The 21,752-nt window shown below is 38.9% G+C and overlaps 4 protein-coding genes across 4 annotated transcripts in view; 3 read left to right on the plus strand and 1 right to left on the minus strand.

Annotated features, from left to right (window-relative positions):
* The window catches only part of LOC145494638 (retinol dehydrogenase 10-B-like), an 8,256-nt gene extending 714 nt beyond the window's left edge, over window positions 1–7,542 (plus strand). Inside the window, exons 1-6 of the mRNA XM_081474175.1 lie at window positions 1–69; window positions 858–941; window positions 2,110–2,348; window positions 3,304–3,548; window positions 4,365–4,490; window positions 5,969–7,542. The exon at window positions 1–69 is cut by the window's left edge and continues 714 nt beyond it. Coding sequence (XP_081330301.1) covers window positions 1–69; window positions 858–941; window positions 2,110–2,348; window positions 3,304–3,548; window positions 4,365–4,490; window positions 5,969–6,062 — 857 coding nt within the window. The 3' untranslated portion in view covers window positions 6,063–7,542. The remainder of the gene's footprint in view (window positions 70–857; window positions 942–2,109; window positions 2,349–3,303; window positions 3,549–4,364; window positions 4,491–5,968) is intronic.
* A 146-nt stretch (window positions 7,543–7,688) lies between these two features.
* LOC145494632 (cyclic GMP-AMP synthase-like receptor) lies at window positions 7,689–10,801 on the minus strand. The gene has a single exon (XM_081474169.1). It carries the CDS (start codon window positions 10,675–10,677, stop codon window positions 8,830–8,832), a length of 1,848 nt encoding a protein of 615 aa, XP_081330295.1. The 5' UTR covers window positions 10,678–10,801; the 3' UTR covers window positions 7,689–8,829.
* Window positions 10,802–14,318: 3,517 nt separating this feature from the next.
* Window positions 14,319–18,193, plus strand: LOC145494271 (uncharacterized). Its single transcript, XM_081473717.1, has 3 exons — window positions 14,319–14,672; window positions 15,095–15,221; window positions 18,084–18,193. The coding sequence occupies exons 1-3, from the start codon at window positions 14,337–14,339 to the stop codon at window positions 18,191–18,193; spliced, it is 573 nt and encodes a 190-aa protein (XP_081329843.1). The 5' UTR covers window positions 14,319–14,336.
* A 316-nt stretch (window positions 18,194–18,509) lies between these two features.
* On the plus strand, window positions 18,510–19,562 carry LOC145494642 (uncharacterized). Its single transcript, XM_081474179.1, has one exon. The coding sequence runs from the start codon at window positions 18,629–18,631 to the stop codon at window positions 19,286–19,288; it is 660 nt and encodes a 219-aa protein (XP_081330305.1). The 5' UTR covers window positions 18,510–18,628; the 3' UTR covers window positions 19,289–19,562.
* Window positions 19,563–21,752: the final 2,190 nt, after the last annotated feature.

Raw genomic sequence — 21,752 nt, forward strand, 5'->3', positions numbered from 1 at the left:
AAGCAGTGTTTCGGGCAGTTGTCCGTCCATCCAAGAAAAATATCGAAGGGCAGACGGTGTTAATCACAGGTAAAGCAAACGCAAGCTACACTTGTACTAAACCTGCCCCATTTGGCGATGAGTACGGCCACCAAACAGTTTTTGCTCGTAATCTATTGACAAATGAATCCTGAGATGCTTAAATGCTGTTTTCATTTGCCCTTGAGAGGTTCACTAGTTTCATAAAGGGAAGGAAAAACGAAATTCCCAGGATGCCGAAAAGACCGGCAAAAACATGTCTGAAAAATGTATTTTATTAGCTTTCCTTTGTATCGTCCACGAGAATTAGTGACCTGCGTAGAAGATACGGTCTGTATCCATGAGACTCTCAGATAATCCAGGAGAGTTGGCACAGATCCAAATGGGAAGGGACGTTCTCAGAACTAGAGTGGTGGAAGCTATACAAGTCCCAAATCCCTTAACAGAAAATACATGTAAAATACATATATATGTACACTTACAAGTATACATATGACCCCATGGATTTACATTTAGGTTGAACTCTTTATTAGATCTTTCAGAAAGATAATATACATGTAAGTAGTAAATAAGAATAATACCATTTAATGAGTAAACACAACTCGCTGTGGTGGTTTTAAGTGGGACCCTCACTATATATTAAATGAAAACAATAAAATAATCGATCAACCAATTTAAAAACAACCAAATTCTTAGAAATAATAGATAACTACTAAAAAATATTGAAAAATTGATGAATACCTGTCAATTTCTAAGTGCAGGCAAAAACCACTCTTATTGCACATGTTCTCTATCACTGGTGCATATAAATATGCCAGACATTCTTTGTAATCTGTTAGGTGCTGGTGGTGGAATCGGCAGACAGTTAGCTCTTGAATTTGCTGCTCATGGTGCTAAGCTGGTCTTGTGGGACATAAACAAAGGTAACAAGCAAAAATCACTGTATTCATAAAGGTCCTAAAATCTTCACCTGTACTGTTATTCTACATTTGCAGTGTTTAATTTCAACTCACATGTAAGCAATATTCTAAACATTGCGATTGTCCAAGCTTACAAATAATTTCTTCTCAAAGAACAATGGCCCATCCCATGAAGTAGTCTGAGTCCACAAACCCTCTATTTTGTGTTGAGTTTGTCGAGATCAAAAGCTCAGCAAGATATTAACCTAGCACGTGGGATATGGAGTTAAGCTTTGTAATCCGACTCCACTCGATGTATGAAAGAAAGACACCGTTAACGCCTTTAAAACTGCTCTTAAAAAAATATTTTTTAGCCTAGTTTCAACGTGTCTAAATGTCTTACAATTTTTCTTATTTTCTAGTATTTTTAATTTGCTGTATTTATCTTAGTATTATTGATATTTGTAATTTAGATTGAGGGCCACTGGTTGATCAGTTTATACTGTCATGTGCTACCCTCGAAAAATAAACTCTTACTTACTTGTACTTACTTAATACTTACTTAATACTTACTTAAACCTCCTTTCTTACTAACAAATGTTTCTACGGCAGGTATAGGTGTATTTTGCAGATTGCAGGTTGAAATGAGCTGTTTGTTCGAACTGAAGTTGAATTAATTCCAATATAAAAGGCTAACCACAGATACATGTAGCAACCTATTAGCTGATTTACCAGTCAGCTGGAGTGCTATTTAGGCTAACTGGAGGGCTGTGTAGGCTAACCAAGACTTAAAAGTTGTTGTTTTTTTTTTAACCTGCAACCTGCAAAATATACCTGCCCATGTTTCTATGCTTTTGGTCAGTTGTATGACATTTGGACACTGCAGAGTAAATTTAGGTCCTAATACATGTAGTTCTCCAGTTTGCCTAAATATCACTTAGTTTAGCCCGGAAAGAGCTCAGGTTGGCCTGTTTATGGTTAGCTCTTGGTAATGGAATGGAAATACAGTTTTACACTGTCTAGTGTAGTTAAAAAGTCTACAAATGTTGTAGTACTTTTGATCCATGAGTCCATTATAAACATGACTACAAAATTGCTACACGAGCTAAGGTATAGGTCTGGAGTAAGAAGCCATGGAGTATTACCGAGAGTACTAAATTTAACTTAAAGATGCTGATCAAATTTTGCACAGATTCAAATGAAGAGACGGCTGCTCAAGTACGTGCCCATGGTAAAGTGGCTCACACCTTTGACTGTGACTGTAGCAGCAGGGAAGATGTTTATCGGGTGGCTGCAAAGGTACAGCGGGAAGTTGGAGATGTGGACATATTGGTAAACAATGCTGGAATCTTGATTGGAAAGAAATTGATGAACTTAAAAGATGTCGAGATTGAAAGAACTATGAGAATCAACACTTTGGCACACTTTTGGGTAAGCCTTGTACACATGCCTTGCATGGCATATAGCTTAGTTATTTGATTAAGCTGTTTTACAAAAATTGATAAGTGTAGGAATTGTGAGCTGCATTCAAACAGTTTCAAGGTTGCAATGTTTGTATATTTGGAGACCAATTAAAAGGGTGTGAAATTCAAAAGGAAACAAGAGCCGTATTTTTTTTTTTTCTGTTACTAATGAAAAATATTAGAATTTATTTAACAAAAGACATTAATTTGTCATTAAATTATTGTCATGTACATGTACATTGTATTCATTTGGTGGAGGGTCAGGAGGGTGGCTTTAATGAGTACTAGCATCAGTGTGGAATATGATGTTTTCTTCAAATACTTAGTATCAATAATGTAGATGTAAGTGCTCTCAGTTTGAAGTGAATGACTGCAAATATTTGACATGTATTTGAAATTAAAAATTAATTCACATAAAATTTATGATAAATAATTTATTCAATGTCTGCAGAGAGATTTTTTCGTAGTGACAGCCCTTCAATTTTGTCTCACCTGCCTATATAGTTACTCAAGTCAGTCATATTTTCTTTATACAATGTGATATCAGTCTGCTGTCTGCTACATACTACATGTAGGTTAATTTTGAATTTATTCATAACACAAACAACTTGAACTGTATTTTTAAATAATTATTGTTTCTCCGAAATTATCTATAGTCCTCTCCCTTGGAAGTGGTTTGGTGTCAATTCATGAATTCATTCCACTCACAATTGTCATGTCTTTCCCCAGAGGGGAAATGGGTGTCACACACCCCTTTACTTCTTCAAAAATTCTATAGTTTAGCTGTATAATTTGGTCTTACTCCCAATATTTGCCTTCTGAATTGGTTACCAGTAGTAAGATCATCAAGGCTGTAATTTTCCATGAGCTCCCTTCTGGAGAGATCAGTGCATTACAAAATTTTGCTTCTTATTGCCCTGCAGACTGTAAGGTCATTTCTTCCAAACATGCTGGAGAAAAACAAGGGTCACATTGTTAACATAACATCACTGGCAGGCATTTTTCCTGTATCCAACTTGACAGACTACTGTGCATCTAAATTTGGGGCAACTGGATTCAGTCATTCTTTAGCACTGGAGCTCTATGAAATGGGCAAAACTGGGGTAAGAGTGACTTGTGTTGAACCGTACACCACAAACACTGGACTTGTGTGGCATCCAAAGGCACGGTAAGTACAATATTGCACCATTGACAATGTGACTTGAGGTGCTTTTAAACACTTCTTGTTTTGGAGAAAGGGAGGGGAAGTTCAGGTGAAAGCATTTTAAACATGAGGGCTTTGTACTTTAAAAGCTGGTCTGACCATCTGGACTGAAAGACTGGATAAGGTTTAAACCTAATGGCCCATTTGGATGGTACATGTACTTACAGTATCTCCAGTTTATACAGCATAGAGGAATCATAGTCCATAGCTCACTGTCACTACCTCTGTCACTGTATTTGATTTGCCAACTGGTACAATTTTATGCACCTGAGTGGAGAGAGGTGCTGTGATTCAGTGTCTTGCCTCAAGGAACACAACACAGACTGTGATCAGTGACCCATCGCTCACCACAATGACCCAGATCATAGAGTCAGTCCAGTGCACCAACCATGGCCTGAGATGCTCTGATCTGACTGGTACGGGACACTGTAGCACTCATGGAGTGGTTCTGAGACTTGTGTTCTCTGATCTTGCTTTTGGACCTATTTGTAACATTTTCACAAGAGTTGACAAAGGTTTAAATTGCTCATTTGCTCATAACTGGCAGATGACTTTATGTTTCCCCTCCTGTGGCCATTCATCTACACTGTAGATGACTGTCAATGGGAGTTGCAGGAAACTCTTGCCCTACCTTTTAAGGTGGACCTTAATGATTTGAAAAGGGGACAAAAAAGAAAAGAAAAACATTTCTACCCGTAATTTCTCATAATTGACTTTTATTGTTGGATGCCCTTGATTTTACACAATATGTGACTGTAGGTTGTGGATGTGTTTTTGTAGTTTTCCATCCTTGTATCCTACACTGGAGCCAGAATATGTGGCAAAAGAGACAGTGGCTGGCATACTCAGAGATCAACCAGTTGTTATGATTCCTCGTCATAGTGCAGTAAACTTTGCCCTGAATGCGTAAGTCAATTTTTTTTTTAAATCTTGCTTTTACATGTGCTTGTACTGTATGTACAGTACATTAGTGGTTACCTTTTGCAAGTGCCAGCTGCATGAGACAAGTGCATTTTTTTGGAATGCACTATATAAATTTGTGGTTAGTTTCACTCATTTTTCATGTCGTTAATTAACATTTATTTGTTGGAATTATAGGGCCATATACAGTAAAATACATTTTATATAAATAAATGCTGTCGGCCTTTCCAATGAATAAAACCTAACGGTAAGACTAAGCAAACATGAGTGATACTAACCCTAAACAAACAATGCATTCCATGTTCAGTGTTCTGCATTCAACATTTGGCAACTTTACCCCTGCTGACCTGCAGGTGTTTTCAATAACTAACAATGATAAATAGTTTTTAGTAATACAGGGTGTAAGTAGTTTAAAATAATAATTGCTTTTTAACTTAGGAAGTGTTGCTGTATCAAGAACTTGCCTGCATTCTGGGTGCTTGTAAACTAGAGCCAAAGAGCAAAACATCAACAAAGCACTGGGTTCTCGCTCAATTTGCACATTGCCAGAATGCAGAAAAAGCCCACATACGGGAACGCTTGCTACATCACTGTGCACATTTTTGTACACTAGCTATTTTGACCCAGTCAGGCACTTTTTCTTACAAAGCCCCTATTAATAGTAATATGCATGCAGACTAATGGATATCACTAAACTCTCTAGGGAAAAACTTATCTCTAGAGACAGATGATCTGGAGATCAATGTAGATGTATTCTGCATCAAAGTACTCCTGAAATTACCCAGTGGTGTAACTACTCACAGGGTATTTGACTGAAATATGACCCTTTGATTAAACTGGCCTCAGTTTCCAGGGAGTTTGGTTTGTCATCCTGTATTTAATGGTCCTCCTCTCACAGACTGTCGCCTTGTAGTGGTAGGAGAGCTTGTGTGTTTCCATGACCCCAAGAGCTATACCGGCTGGGAGTTCAATATCCTTGGCAGATTCAATCATACCGGGCAAGTCAGAGGGTAGAAACCAGACTAAAGGACAGTCGCTCGCCCTCCAGGTTGGAGGTTTGGCATAGGGCCAATCACCCTACACAATAAAACAAAGCCTGATTATGGAAAAAAAATATAGCCTAAGGTGTCCTGCAGGGCATGATGAGGAATGAGATGAGATTTAATGGTCAACCTGTATTAAACAATATTAGTTACATACTCATTCCTCAAGACTGACAGCTAAACGCAGGTGGAGGGAAATGATCTTAATGGTGGCTCAGGGGAAGCTGTACATATTGTATTGCATTAATCTGGTCAAACACCTTGGAAGTTCAGGAAAATTCCTGAATCGAGTAAAAGCAGCCCATCAATGAATATTAGTCCTTGATTTGTTCACTTTAATCAATAATGAAATCAATTTGCTACTTGTAATTACATCAAGTCAATCTTTATACATGTGTTCTTTTTTGTTTGTTTTTTCAGGATCATGCCAGCAAAAGCCGCGCTGGTGTTATATGACTTCCTTCAAGTCGGAGTGGGTGAACACGTTCCAGCAGATGAAAAGAAGTCTGATTAGATACTGGGTTAGAGCTGACTTGTCTCCGACATTCTCTCACCATAAAAAACAAACAAACAAAAAACATTAAAGGGTGTGAATCTTTTCCTGCTAAAAAATCAACGGTGCTTTCATTATGCCAAAAATTCCGGTAATTTAGGTCGAAAGTCAGATGGAAAGGTCCGGTTCGGTTCGGTCCAACAGGAATATTCGGACCACTTCGGTTGGACCGGTCGGACCGAATTGCCGTTCCATTTTGACAAACCCGTTTGAGCATTGCCCTGCTTCTCTTCTGTAGATTTCACTTATCTAGGGAATTCGGAAAAGTAATTTATAAAAATAGTAATGGCCATTCCTCTCGGTTGGCCTGGTTTGATCGGAAAATATCGTTTTGTTTTCCTCGGTTAGTCCCGCTGGTCTCTGACAGGTCATCTGTATGGAAGAATGTTAAATACATACTGTAGTATGGATGATTATATACACATGTATACAGACATGCCAACCCCTGATAAAGGGAAATCAGGATATCCATGAGAAAAACAAATGCTAGTAATGATAATAATAAAAATTCGGGAGGTTCTATTTTTTCCTGAAAAAGATTCAACAAACCCTTCTTTACACCATTTTGATCCAATTGTGATCGCTCGTGTCGTATGAACTCGCAAAGACTACAAGGAAACTAAAAACAAGCGCAAATCACACTGTACGTTAGAAACCATTAAATGTAATGCTGAATAGTGATTTGTTCCCCTCTATTAGTTTATCACTTTATGGCACGGCCACTTCTCAGTAATTTTTCATTTTTATTCAACGAGGTAATATTTCATTTCACAATTTCTCCCCAAAATCCGCGGGAGTCTTTTCGTGACGGCTGTGACAAAAGATCAAAAAAATCGTAAGACTGATCCAGAATCGAGAGAGTTGGCAGGTCTGTGATATCCAGAAGAAACGTGTATGCCTGGTTGATTATTCTTGTCGGTTTGTTCTCAGAATGATTTTTTCTTCACAAATATTTTCACAAATTGGTGTTTTTTAGTCAAAATCTTTCTGTGCAAATTTTTAGTATCTAAAGATTGTTTCAAGAGATTCGTCTAAACTACATATAGAGAAATTCAAAGCTTAAACGTTTGTTTTTAATTGTTTTAAACCGGTTTTACAGAGTTCTTACACAGTTTACCCAGGGCAACCTAGAAGTGTTTAGAATCCTGTAGGTTTTTGTTTCACATGTGCCGCTGAATGCAAAGGTGGCATTTTCCCCTTATCCAGGTGTATTTCATCACTTGACGGTCAAATACACACGGTACATGGATTTTAAATCTGTATGCGGTGATCATTGTCAAAATCGGACTCTTAATGAACTGTGCGTGTCGAACTATGTGCAACTTAGACTACTAATTGAACAAAACAATGAACAAAAGAAACTGTTGACTATGTAGTGTTATCAGGAAAATCTTTACGCAATGTTGTTACCAAAGGGAAGAGATATGCAATGTAAACAAAGCAACAAAGATATTGTGGTGAATGACATTAAATTTAATAGATCGTTTTCACTGTCATGCAATAAAAAGATAAATCGAAAACCATCTAGTGGAAAAAGCTATGAACTTACGATGTTATAGAAGATAACTAAATAAGACACTTCTCCAAGTTTTAGGCCTGTGCGTTTCCCCAAACTTCAGATATTCGTCGAAATGTTTCGCAGATATTTGCAGAGCTCAGTATGAAAACGCCATGTTGGTGTACCTCCGTGGTACACCAACATGGCGGTCGGAAAATAGTGTAAAATCTGGAACTTACTTTGGCTATCTAGGCGACTGATTATCAGTTCTGATCAAACAAGCATTTACATAAGCACTTTTCATAATGCTCTAACTTCTAAAAAGGCTCAAAATCATGAGATAAGTATATATTTTTCGACAAACTCGATCGTAGCCTTGTGTCACGCACCTCCTTAACCCAGAAATTCAAAATGCTCTGGATTCCAAACGAAGCACGCTATTGAGCTGTAAAATTGTAAACAGATATAAATATACCGCCTCTTATGCCTGATGAGGATAAAAAACTTTAGAGGCTCTTTAGCTGTGGATTTTCGAAAGTGGTGACGTCACGTGAAAACGATCTATTGACTAAATGTTGAGCAGGGCTACCAGAGTGTCATCTGTTCTGGGTTACTTTCTAAATTTTGTAGCTCACTGGGGAATTCCCTCCCGTGATCATAGTGTTACAGGAGGTCTTATTCGCAGGTGTCCAGTTCGCAAGTGGGTGTCCGGGTGCCTGGGCGAATTTTTTGTTGTTTTTATTTTACCTCTTGCTGGCGTGACAGTGAAACCAAACCAGCTGTTATTGTGGTCTCTCAGTAAAAGAAAACAAGAGTGGTTGTATTACGCTACAGTTTCACTGGATATACATTCAGGTCAAGACACAGAGATAAGATATGCCATTGTGGCTAACAGTGAACGCTTTAATTCGTTAAAAGGCTATATAACAACCAAAGCCAGCTATGGTTTGTTTGGCATCGTTCAGTCGCTGTCACAGGATAAAAATGGTAGCGCCTAGAATAATTATTAAAAACAAAATGGAAAATTTCAACCTCGCACACCGAGATAAGAAAATGTCTGCTTAGCAGAATTGTCCACTAAACTTATGGGAAGTTTAAAAAAGTAGTGTCGAGCACTCTATAGTATTTTGCACTCTACGTGAGCATTAACCTACTGTCCTCTTATGAGTGTCCAACTACGAGATGTCTTCCTGGTGCCAGTGGAGCTGTCACTGTCTTCTCGCACCGAGTTCAGTCTAAATCTAACTCGGGAATCGTGATGTAGTCGAGTCTACGGCTCAATACCTCTTTACCACGCAGAATAATTTGGCCAATATAATCAGCAACACCGACTAAAAGGAAATCTTCGGGGACCATGAAGAGGTACTGTTTGAGACGCTGTTTTAAAAGAGCAAACCCTTTGTTGCTACCTTCTTTCACTGTAACATCAGCAACGCCATGAAAGCAACCTGTAGCTGTGAACTCAGGAGAAACTGCTTTGTGAATATTTGGCAACGTTGAGTTATCCTCTTGAGTGTAAAAATTAACAAGGTCTTCTAACCATTCGTAAGCAACTGGGTGAAGAGGAATCTGCTCGACGTCCTGTTCCGACAGCCCCTTGTGCTCAGACTCAAATTTATTTTTCTTCTCACAGGTTCTGATGTAGACCTTATGTGCTAACAAGTTGAGTTCTCCTTCAAGAGTAGCTAGTAACTTCTTGAAGAAGACCTCGACACAACTCCATATTTGGCTCAACTTCTTGTAAGCATTTTCATCAAGCTCAATGCTATCGAGGTCCGTGACCTGCTTCCAAAACCAGCCTATCTTCTCGTGCTGAGGAACGTTATCAAGGTTGAGAAACATTTTGTTCCAGACATCAGTCGGGTTCTTTCCAGCAAGGAGACCTGAGATCATGGAATCCAGCAAGTCAGTCATTTGCAGCACCCTGATCTGTTCTTTTCTCTCCCTGGCGTTATCTGGTGTGTATGCCAATTCCAAACCCTTCATCTGATTTAACATGTCTTCCAGGACACACTGGCGCAGTTTGTTCTCGTGATCAGCCACCGTCAGTAAATTGTGTCTGGGTATGAAAAAGCTCGAAATTTTCTCCCTCTTCACGCCTTCACAAGCCAGCTCCAAAACTTGACTTATCCTTTGAGACCAAAATTTATTTTCCCACAGATAACGGTCCATTGTGGACAGCTCGGAAAAAAGGATGGTCTTGAACATGTAAGATGGAACCAAAGATGAATCCCATCCCAGCCTTTCCGATATCTCATCTCTCAGGACTTTCAGAACTCGGTAACACGCTTTAAAACCGTCTGGAGAAGAGGCCAGGATTTCTTTTTCTGCTATGGAAAACGAGATGCGCCAGCTGTCATATCCAGCAGGAACAACGTGGAATCCACACTTCTGAAGAACTTGTCCTATTTCTTGTGGAAGCTTGGTCAACTGAACAGGAAGCTTGCATTTTTGGTAATCCAAAGTCAGTGTCAAATCAACGCTTATCATTAAATTCCTATAACTATTACCGCCTTGCCACTGAATGTAAAGTGTTGTAGCCGGGCCATGTGCTTCCGAGTACATCACACCAGATGAGCTTTCTTGGCCATCGCTATTTCCTAGTATGTCAGAAAACACAGGCCACCATGTTTTCCTGAACAATTCTTGGTTAACTCGTTGGATGGCCAGTCCTTCAGGTAGTTCGGCGTCACTTAGAGATGCATTGACAAGCTTCTTGAACAAACGGGACAGCAGATTTGGGTTGAAGAATCCTTCGCCATCGTTGAATTCTTCCCATTCTTGTTCTTTTAGGAGGAGCTTCGTGTAGCCTTCACCTTTGTCACATGGATGAAACAATGGTTTGTCGGTGAGTAAGTCAATTCTGATCATGAAGTCAAATTCATCTGGACGGCGAACTTTCACTCCTTCGTAAACACTTCCGCTTTGAATAAGAGTGCTCTGAAATCGCTTGTCTCGCTTTTCCACCGCTGCCAGAATGTTGGCCACAAATCGCTCGAGTTTCTCTCGAATCAATACCGCTTCGTGTTCATCTTCAAACCTTGCTTTTTTCTCAAAACGTTCCACGATTTCAGACATGACGATTCAGTATTATCACATCAATAAGCGATTTGCGTGATGGCGTCATTTGACTACAACCTTCAGAATCCTTCACTTTTTCCGTTTCTTATGTTAAATAGGGCAATTGTTATTAAGAGTTATGGTCTATTAAGATTCAAACTTTGGCCGGCCACCGTACCTCACCGATTTTGCTGAAATTTGGCATGCAATCTTGTTTTAGGGTCCTTACTACGAAATGGATGTTAAGGGGGTACGATACCCTAAAATATGGCGATGTGCATGAAAAATTCAATTTCTTGGAAATACAAGACTTAAGACCCTTGAGGACTTGTCAAAAACATTTTGAAACGATCTTGCCGAATTTCCTTCCAGATGAGTGTGAAATTTAAGGAAAGTACACAGTGGTATAAGTTTTTTCACGTAGCAACGGCCATAGCAACGACTGTTTACTATAAGAACGTGACCAAAAACTTAACTTATATGAACGAAACTATTTAGAAAAAAACTTTTAAGACATGCACAAATCGATTGGTATAATTATTTGTGAAAAGCTTGGCCTCAAATTGCCATCACAGGCTCATTCATTTCCCTTATGAAAAGGAGTATTTCCCACAACTGCGGTAACTTTTTACAAAATAGAACAACCATTGCACCCCCTCCCCCGAGATCCAATCTGCACCCCCCCCCCTCCGCTATTTGTGGCTCGTTAAATGCTTAATACTTCGTGTAAGAAACTTAAAGTGCATTTTTCTCAAAAGTTTACTTTTGTACCGACTGACTTCGCGCCAACATTTCTACTTTGCAAGGTTTTTAAGTAGAATTCTCGAAACTTGGGCTGATCAAAGACCAATAGTGTCGTGATGCAATAAACTAAAAAAATCATAACATTTTTAACGTCTGTCACGTGACACTAGATAATTGTTGCACTGGGTTTGGTGCAAAATAAGGTTATTTCCAAATAAAGCCTGTGGAAAGCACTGAAAACAAGAGTTAACTGTCAAAACTTTAGTTTATTGCATAGAACGAAACAGAAACTTGCAAGATATTCTTGCTTGAAAATCAAATCTTGTTTTGTGAAAGAGCAGGAACTGTTGGCGTCAATACTGTAAAACACTACCTCAAAAGGCTGTGGCTGGTTTCCATAGCAACCATTTTGAGTAGAACTTTCAAAATTTAATTTCTCTTCTTGAGTGCAATAGCACACAATTGATCTTTCTTCATCATATTTAAACAAACTTTTTGGTCCATTTGAGGGTATCATGCCACCTTAAGAAATGTAAGAGAACAAGATAAAGAAAGGTCGCGCCATTACCGGTCAGCGGTATATGGCCAGTCATGTGACGCATCACCATTCCTGGTCCGCCATCTTGTATTAAGTTGCGGTCGTGCTATCCACCCCGGAATAAAGCCGTTCTACTCAAGTGATTCGTGTCGTTTCTCCCGGTATACCCTTCTCGCTGGCGCAGTGTAAATTTGTACTGAATGAATTTAGTGGTCGGCTGATTTAGAAGAGCTTTTAAGTGAGTGTCAAAAAATCAAAGCCAAAGTCTTTACTCTTCGTCGTTTGATTGGTTCACTGGATTGTCTGTTTCATTTATGATCATGGCCAGAGTAATGACTTTGGCTTTGATTTTTTGACACTCACTTAAAAACTCTTCTAAATCAGCCGACCACTAAATTCATTCAGTGCAAATTTACGACTTTTCAAAGCTAAGAAAAAATACCTTCGTGCTTCTTGGCCGCTGGTCGTTCAAACTTATCATTTTCCGAATTTATAAAAGTGAGGTCACCGTACTGTTGGAGAAACAATATTAATGTTCTTTTCAATTATGACATTGTTTTTAATTAATTTGCCTGACATATTCTAAGTACGTCTAAATGTCGCAATGTCACGTACGTTGAATGCCGGGTACTTTCATACTTGCTCTAATTTCCAAGACTTCGCATTAGAGGTCCGTGTTAGAGGCCGCGTTTAATTCCAAATTTTTGGGCAAGACATAGATTTCGATTTGAACATGTTTGGTCCAGACTGCTAAGGCTTACCGAGGAGCAACGCCGTGTGCCTTGGTATCAATGGTTTATTTCTTGAATTGCGGGCGGCGGAATGACTCGGGTTGGCCGTGAGGCCAACACTGGCAGACTGAAACAGGAAAGTGCTCATTCCTTTGGTAGCCAGTGGCTTGAACTATAATCTTGAACCGCTGAGTCAAATTAAGGTGGCTCCATAGGGTAATCATTTATGGCGTTGCGCGGGCAAGTGTTATGTTTTGAATGCTGTTTTTGCATTCGCTTTCACACCCAGTCCTTTCAAACTTATTACATGTAATAACAAATGATTAAATAGTGTTTTGCTATCATCTCTCGTAAAATTTTGGGCTTTAGTCTTTAATTATAAATGCCCAACCAAATGTGTTTTTTACTGTTTGTGTGGCTTTATTTGTGATTTTCTTGAATTTTCTTCAGTGAAATCTTCCAAAAGTTTTACAACACATCGCTTCCAGCGGGATACGAGTTTTAAACACGAAAAAAGTAAGGTTTGTAAAGGCAGTTTTTTCGATTTTTTCAAATTTATGTCTTTTACCGCTGCAAAAAATCTGGCCTTATAGATTTCCCTGAAAAACGAGCTCCGACTAAAGTAAAATATTTGCTACCAATCTACCAAATTTTACGGAATTTCACTGAAGGAAACGCGAGAAAATTCATTGTCAGTTTTGCTTTTTGTGCTCATGTTGACGCCAGAAAATATCCTAAAACACTGACGTTTTCCTTCGAGCGCACGCAGATTACTTGAGCTTTCGTCCTCAGCGCGCGTGTGATCGTAAAACTATAGGGAGCCACCTTAAACAGAGTAATATCTGGGCACGAGATTACTTGAATTCGTAGCTCGAGCTTATATTTGGGGAATGAGCAATCCCTTGTATAAAACGAAACCTGCTACACAAGAACGCCATAGATGCCAAATTTTAAGATCATCCATGGAGAAGTGGAATTCAGTCCGCCTAACCCTAAATACTGATAATTAATAATAATAATAATAATAATAACAATAATGTCATCATCATTATCATTAACATTATCTTTACCAATTAATTACAATTAAAATATGCTGCTAACCAGCATTGCACTGGCTTATAAAGAATTTCCTAAAAGTCATCTCATCATTCACGTTTTCTTGTGTCTGCATTTTTTGGAACAAGGGCGTACATAACTACAACAAAAAATTCGTGAATGTATGCCTTTCAACGAATGTTTTAGCTCTGCTTTTTGACATTTAAAGTATTCTTCTCTTAATCTGTCTAATGTGACGAAGATTAGCAAATATCCTATTCGTCTGGTTCAATTTAGATTTCCTCAGTAACCAATAGGAACATCGAATAAGCCTCACACACTTTTGTAGTCCCGCCGTCACCTGCTTATTGACATGGTGGCGGCAGTTTGTTTGCTCGTACTTGTAAACGCGAAGGAAGGTAATTTAGTTTAGCAAACATTGTCGGTTTTGTGTTTGAAGGCTTGTACGCGCCAACCAATAGATCCAAATCATCAATATTATTATTTCCTCTGATTCTGCATTTTGTTAGCTTAACGGTGATGTAGTGTCCAATGGTTTTGTTAAAAGCGACGCGAACACCAAAGGTGTTCTCTAATACAACTCTGAAGGTCTACCGTAACCTCAAGTGATGGACTTTATAATCGTGTTGTCCTTTGTCCTGTTTCAAATAATAGCGAATGTCACTGTTCACGCTGCAGGAGAAGACTCCAAACCTTCTCGTTCAGTATTTTTCACGACACAGGCAAATAAACGGCTTCAGGGACATGTCAAAAGGTTTGAGTCTCCCAGCCTGACTTCATGCAGCCATTCTTGCCTGGGAAATTCCTGGTGTACTTCAACTAATTTCAAGATGCCATCCAAGAAAAACGCGAAAGGAACTTGCGAACTGAGCAAGCATGAGGCCATTGACGAAAACAGCAAGTTTCATGATCAACAAGGAGTGACGTTTTCTTTGCTCTTAAAGGTAAGTAGCCATTAGCCATTTGTCGCAATGAGTCAGAAAACCTTTAGCACCTCGGCTCGATAAGCTATTTGTGGTCTTTGATATAACTTGACGGTTGGTCTCAGAATTGAATTATTTTTGATCAGTTGGGACACCGGAATATTTTCCAACACACTCTTCGAAATCAAAACGTTCTTAAAACAGTTATATTATTTTAAGTTTTGTACATGGGCGAGTGAAAAGGAGAAGCTCGCAACACACCAGTGCACGGCTAGAAAAAAAAAAGAAAGAAGAAGAAGAAAAAAGACTATTATATAAATACCGTGATGTAACCGACTTCCTGATAACTGACTCATAATTGTTTTAGAATGTATTTTCTTCCTTCCTTAACTTTGAACTGTCTTTTAATTATTGTAATTTAAGCGCTTTTCATGTGAGATTAGGGTTGTCGGAATCCTACAGCTCTAGGCTGCCTCAACGGTGGTTCTTGTGTAGCAGACGACAAGAAACAAACATTCTCATGCTCGAGCAAAGTGCCTTGGATTGGGGACAAATGTGAAATCAAACTCGGTAAGAAAATACCTTAATAGTTGCACTATGATTATTTGTATTTGTACACCACAGTACTCAAAGCGCTCCAACGTAAAATTATGTTAAGTGTCATTGTCAGGGAAAACCGCCTTCCGAAAATTAGAAATCGGTTTAAGTGTTTGCAGAAGTCTTGAAATTAATTTAAGGTAGCGCTTCTATCATCAATACATGATATAGATTAAAAGCGGTGCTCCCCTAAAATGCTAATCGTCTGCCAGACACAAAAACCTTTAAAGAAATTCACCAATAAGCATTTCACCCAACCGAATGAATTTAACAAAAAAATCAATTTTAATAATTATCACACGACTCAAGCGTAATTTCAATATAATTTTTCCCGACGGCTTTGCAGTCATTTCATCGGCCATAGCTTTACCAGACTCTTAATGAAATCCACCCAAGCATTTCACCAAACGGATAAAATTAAACAAACAAAACCCAGAAATTTCCATATTTTGTAAACGCAATGTGCAAGTGTCAAATCTTGGTCAAATATAACAAATCCTGTTCGCCTTTTAAGCATAACATGGTTTCTTGACCTTTCTTTGTTTCCGATTGTATTAGAAAAAAAATTTTTTAGCAGTCCACGAAGCGGCTGTCCTTACTAACTTTAAAACTCGCCTGGTGGTATTTACAGTTTTATTAATTAGTTTAACTTTAGAAATATTTTTATGGCGGGAAAAAACTTCAATGATAAGGTGGCTTACTACAGTTTTGATGGATTATAATATAACAGCCCAAATTCTAATTCTTTTGAAAAATGTTCCAATATTTTTTCCTATCTCCAAAATTTCAAGAATTAGAATGGGCTTTAATAAAACATTAATACAAAGTAAAATAAAATTCTGTGGGGCAGAATTTTTCGCAAACTAAGAAAATTGGAAACTTTGCCTATTTCACTAATAGCTCAAATTAAAATCTGTCTAAACATTCTTTTTAAATTTTGGTTCTAAACACGATTCACCTCTACAAATCAACCGTAAAAAAATTCATCATGGGTTGTAGGGCAGGCTTTCGAGCAATCCTCGATCAAAGACTGGCCTGGCTTTTACAACCTTGAACATGAATCGACCTGCGCATGCCTTTTATTTAAGAGCCCGCTTATGTAACGCCACGTATCGGGTGCGAGAAAGCAAGAGTGAAATTAGAACTCTTTTATTGGTTGTTTATCTTTCTTTTTTTGTCATATTTTATTAGTCCTAGGCTTAAACACATGTTTGAAAGCAGTTTGAAACTATCGCTAGGCATACCAAAGTGATTTAACGCGTTTCAAATGCTGAAGTGGTTTTCGTTTCTTCTTAGGGTTACTTGATTTGCGTCAGTTTTGTACACGCGACTAATACGGACGTCTGGTAGGCAATCGTAGTGAGCGCTGCTGAGTCGCCGAAAAAGCAACGACCTGAGGATCAATTTTTTTTTCTCAAGAAGGGTGATGTCAAAAATAGAATTTTCGCGGGCCTACTGGGAAAGGATTTGAGGAGTTTAAAAATTTTTACGTACTTGTATCCTTATCTTCTATCTTGCGTTCCAACTAACAAGTGATATTCTTCGCTAAATTTATCATGAATATTTATCAGTCACGATCAAGATCCGTAACAATATTCTTTTTAAAACTATAGCATTGAAAAGTGCAGTCAAAAGCGAGTTTGTTTTGGTTTTAAAGAGCAAAAGCAGCGCCCGCACGTGTCGTAATTAATGAAGAACACTCGAATGAGTTCTGATTGGCTCAGAGTTGGGTGGTTCAAGATGTACAGTAGACCATATTGTTTTCCAAACGATATGTAAAAATGTTGTTTCACGATTAAGTGTTGCTTTATTTAAATAGTTTTTTCTTCATTTATATTCATATTTTCGATTATCCGGACCCTCGATTATCCGGACTATTTCGTCTAGTCCCAACGAGTTCGGATAATCGAGGTTCGACCGTAGATACCAATTTAACTCACCTGGATATTGATAACAGTGTAACTTTTTTTTTTAACTTTAAAAATAAACTGCCACACTCTTGTAAAACAACTTGCTGATATTGCTAAAATTTAGGTCACGCTTATCAACGAGTCAGTGGCGATATTTGGCAACTCGTAAAAACCTTAGTCTAAAAGCGAACGAAGTCTAATATACCGAAGTCAACTAATAAGGGGACAAATATTATCGCCAAAAGATTAGAGTTTTTAGAAGTTTTACAAAGTGTCCTTTAGGCTCAATGTTGCGCGAAATTTCGGCTCTTTTAGACCGCTTGAGTAAATTCATTTTTTTTCTTGTACGTAGTTAAAGCCATTAAAACTCATGCCCTGTTTATTGAAACGCGTAAAATCCTTTTTCAACAAAAAATAGCACTGAGTGTTTTACCTGACAATAACCGATATTAGAGTTAACAGAAGTAAGTGACAGAGTTACACAAGCTTTGGACTAGAACTAGTTTTTGAAAAGGTTTCGAACTCTATCATACGAATATCAAAATCAAGCATATAGATACAGAGCACAATAAACTGTCTGGTGCTTAAGGGTGATGTTTTTAAGGAGAAGAAGGCAATTTTTCTGAGAATTTTTTTTAGCTTAAGTTCTTGCAAGAGTTTTATTTCCCACTTCCTTCGCCATGTTTCGTTCCAGTAGCTGGTTTTGTACGATACTTTTGCCGTCGCTTTTTTCGTGCGCGATTTCGGTTTGGTAATTGCCCAGCTCTTCGTCAGACATATGGTGGTTCATCTTTTCTCGGATATGTGTCACTTTCGTTATCCTGACAAACAAAATTTTCGCAGCACTTGTGCAAACTATAATAATTTCAAAAGAATACGCATATGATACGACCATCAAACTGTTGAGTTTTTCATTATCTTTCAGAAGCGTGTTCATGCGATGAGGCTCAAAACAAAACAAATGAGACGTTACCAAATGGACAATGCTTGCTAACAAATAGGAACGTGTCATCTAAGGTAAACAAAGCAAGATGAAGAAGACATCACTGGCTAAGTAGCTAGGAAACATCGCAATTCTCGGTAAATTTTCCTCGGGACCAGTGATTAAGTATACATATTAGGCTAATATAACTACTGTTATTCTTGATAACAGCTGCTCGTGACAAACGCAGAGTAATTCACAAGCGGCTTTAACGCAAAACGGATTTTTTTTTTTTCCGGCACCAACATTCGATCATTCTCCACAGGAACATCCTGTAAGCGACAGAAACTAAATATTCATAAAGAAGAGTGGCAAAGTCTTGTTAATAAATGTATAGAGGACAAAGGCGTATGATATGCAAGCCGGTGGCAAAGCAGAAAAGTTCCTAAATGCAAACAAAGATATAAGTGAAAGAGGCATGACCCTCCTCTCCGAAAAATGAGTAACGAAAACTAAAGTCGCTCCTTTCTCATTAGGTGTACTGTCACATGACAGATGATAGCAAAGGATGGACGCTGATCGTCCGATTCTCAAACAGTGATAGTAAAAATTGGATGAAAGACACTGGTTTCTGGTGGTACGACCAGCAAGTTGCCATGGGAACAACAAGAGATCCGTCAAACAACGCTGACATGATCTCACCCGCCTTTTGGTTGGTCAGCGGCAGAGAGTTTAAGATCACGCGCAGTGATGATCCCAGTCACACTCCTTTGTTACAGACCACTGGTAACTGTTTGGCTGGACAAACATTCCGATCAAAAATCACAAGTTATGGCGACTTTAGAAATGGTAAAGTTTGGGCCTTTAACCAGTGCTTGGGAAGCTGCACGGTTCAATATGGCGATCAGTACAACTCAACAGACGGGTTTCAACAGGCTGAGTGCAGTGGAGACATCCAAAGCGCCAACAACATCGGCTTCTGGTGTGACTCAACCCCTCAAGGAAAATGGGGTGATGGATCAGTGATGATGATTGGTGGAGGAGGAAGTGCTTGTGCACGTGCTGATCACGGGATTGGAATAACAGAAACTGACAATGTTTCTTTCGTTGATTTCGGAAATGAGCAAACTGAATTTGACTTTGGTTACAACGCTCATGCAGGATCTGTCCCATCCCAGGCATATGCATTAAACCTGTGGATCCGTTGATTTTTACGTCTTAGATTTTACCAGACAATATCGAGTAGCGTTTGTAGCGAATGAGCAAAATAATTTACTTGTAGATATTGTTGCCACTTAGAACAAACGTTTCATTAATCACTAAGACGATTTAATTCCAGTTTAAAAGAGAAGTTACCCTCGGTTGTGACTTACCTTCAGTTGATGTTTGAAAATTAAGATAGAACTCTTATTAAATATGACAAAGATTGCCCGATAATTTTGCTCTTAATCATGACTATAACAAATTAAAACCCCGCAACCTGATTGGTTATTAACAGGTACTTGTCATTTAATTTAGCATTTACTGGACAGTCTACACATCATTTGCCCCCGCTCGCTTCTGTAAGATGTTCAGGACAGAACGTTCGTTAGTGAAAGGTTCCGTTATACCGACTACAGAAGTATTTAGCGGTGCAGCGATTCGCGGTGGACATTTTAAACGCGAAAATGACCTGACCGTTAACCAGACGCCAACCTCAGTCTCAGCGGCAAGAAGCAACTTTAAAACAGCGGGTTTGAGATCCTTTTGATCACGATTACAGTCCCTCCCTGACATAAGCAAATGCTCTCCGAACTAAACTTCGCGTAGTCTCTCTTTTGCTCGAAAATCAGTGGGGAAGAACGCATCACAAGCGAGCTCTGGGTCTTGAGCGTGCGATCGTGTCACGCGAAGCCGCGAGCCGCAGGTAGCGCGGGCGTCGCTCGTCTTCCGACGCCTGTTCTACTCGCGACGGATCTTCCGAGCAAAAGAGGAACTGCTCGCGGTCTAACTCCGAGCAAATTCATGAATTTCTCTGTGAGACGATATGGAATAACATGGAATTGCTGTTTCAGTTCATTACAGTTGGAATTGCTCTTTCAGTTCATTTCAGTTCTGTAAGGTAAACATTTAAATAAGTAACAAGCAAAGCTTCTTTAACTGAAAATAATGCTGACGGTTAACTTTTGTAAAGATCTTTTCGAAGGCGAAGACGATGATGATGATGATGATGATGATGATGATGATGATTGTGATAATGATCGATGATGATAACTTTATTAATGTTTTGCAACTTTATTGAGACGCAAGTTGCAAGAATGCTCAGTTCATTCTGTTGCAGAAGTTCGACGATTTGGGTTGCCTGCAGAACAAGTAGATTTGGGGCATGCAGAGAGAGAGAGAGAGAGAGAGAGAGAGAGAGAGAGAGAGAGACGCGATACTCGAGCTTTTGACATGGCGCTGAAAATAGAATTCTTTGATCGGGCTTTCCAAGCCACCCGTGACAATGCATCTTCTAGATCTTGTAATATTTTCGTGTTTTTGTGTAACTGCGATTGCCTACCTAACTGTTTTGAGAATTCACACAGCTTTTAACACAACTCTAAAAGAGCATCTTCCTTTTTAACCGCTCGTAAATTCCTTCTTCCTTCAGTCACGCTGATCCACGCGCGCTACCCTCACACACGTCTTCATTCTCCTTAGGGCGTTTGAGACGTTAGTAACATTTATATGCCCATTTTTCGATTTTCGCATTTTCGAGCGTGTTTCACGCGTGTTCTACACGTTGTCCACATTAATTTTGAGAAGCATTTTCTTGACTTCTCGTGATTTTTCTTGTGGCTTCTTGTGCCACGCGCGACATATACGTTGGTTCTCTCCAGCGTCTTCGGGAAGTTATTAAAAAGACTTATTACATGGCTGTGTCTCGCAAGGACTGGGAACTGCCGATTTCACGAATTTGATTGGCTGAAATCGATGTTGACCGCGGTCTAGATTTTTCCATCTAGACCGGCATCTAGACCGGTTTAATTTTGCGTTGAAAAAGTAGCAAACTAAAATACAAAAATGCTCACCATTTTCTTTTATTTTCTTCTTAATCATTTATGGAAGTGCCAAAAAGCCTGATGACAAAAAAAAGTACAGAGGACGAGCAAATTTCGACAGGTTTAAGTTAAGCTCATCGTCGTTCGGAAGCAAAATGTCAGCGAACCAGTTACATTAAACGAATTAAAATTTTCTTGTTTGCCATATAGTAACATCTTATTAGCCGAGCTAAGTCGGTCGGTATGGGAGAATCTTGACCTCGGTCATGTGTACAGACCTCACTGCGTTTGGTCTGTACTCACGACCTCGGCCGAGATTCTCCCATACAGACTTCCTGCTCGGTTAATAAGAGCTAAATAATTTTAATCATTGAGAATTAAAATTTTTACCAGGGATCTCTGTTTCCCTGGAGTCATTGTACCTGATGGCTTGAAGTGCTTTCGCCACTGCTATAGATCAACCAATTAATTATCAGAGAACGTCATACAATCAAAACCACAAAGGGAACATGGCGAGCAGCAAGCCTTCGAGTTTAAGGTAAAATACTTTATTATCATGGGATATCGAACACTGTTGTTTTATCGCATGTCGCTGGGTCTGAAATTAGGTTAACTCGTTCCATCTGCTTCCTGATTATGCAGAAAATTA

This window comes from Orbicella franksi, chromosome 8, assembly GCF_964199315.1.
Source record: "Orbicella franksi chromosome 8, jaOrbFran1.1, whole genome shotgun sequence".
NCBI classification, from domain to species: Eukaryota; Metazoa; Cnidaria; class Anthozoa; order Scleractinia; family Merulinidae; genus Orbicella; species Orbicella franksi.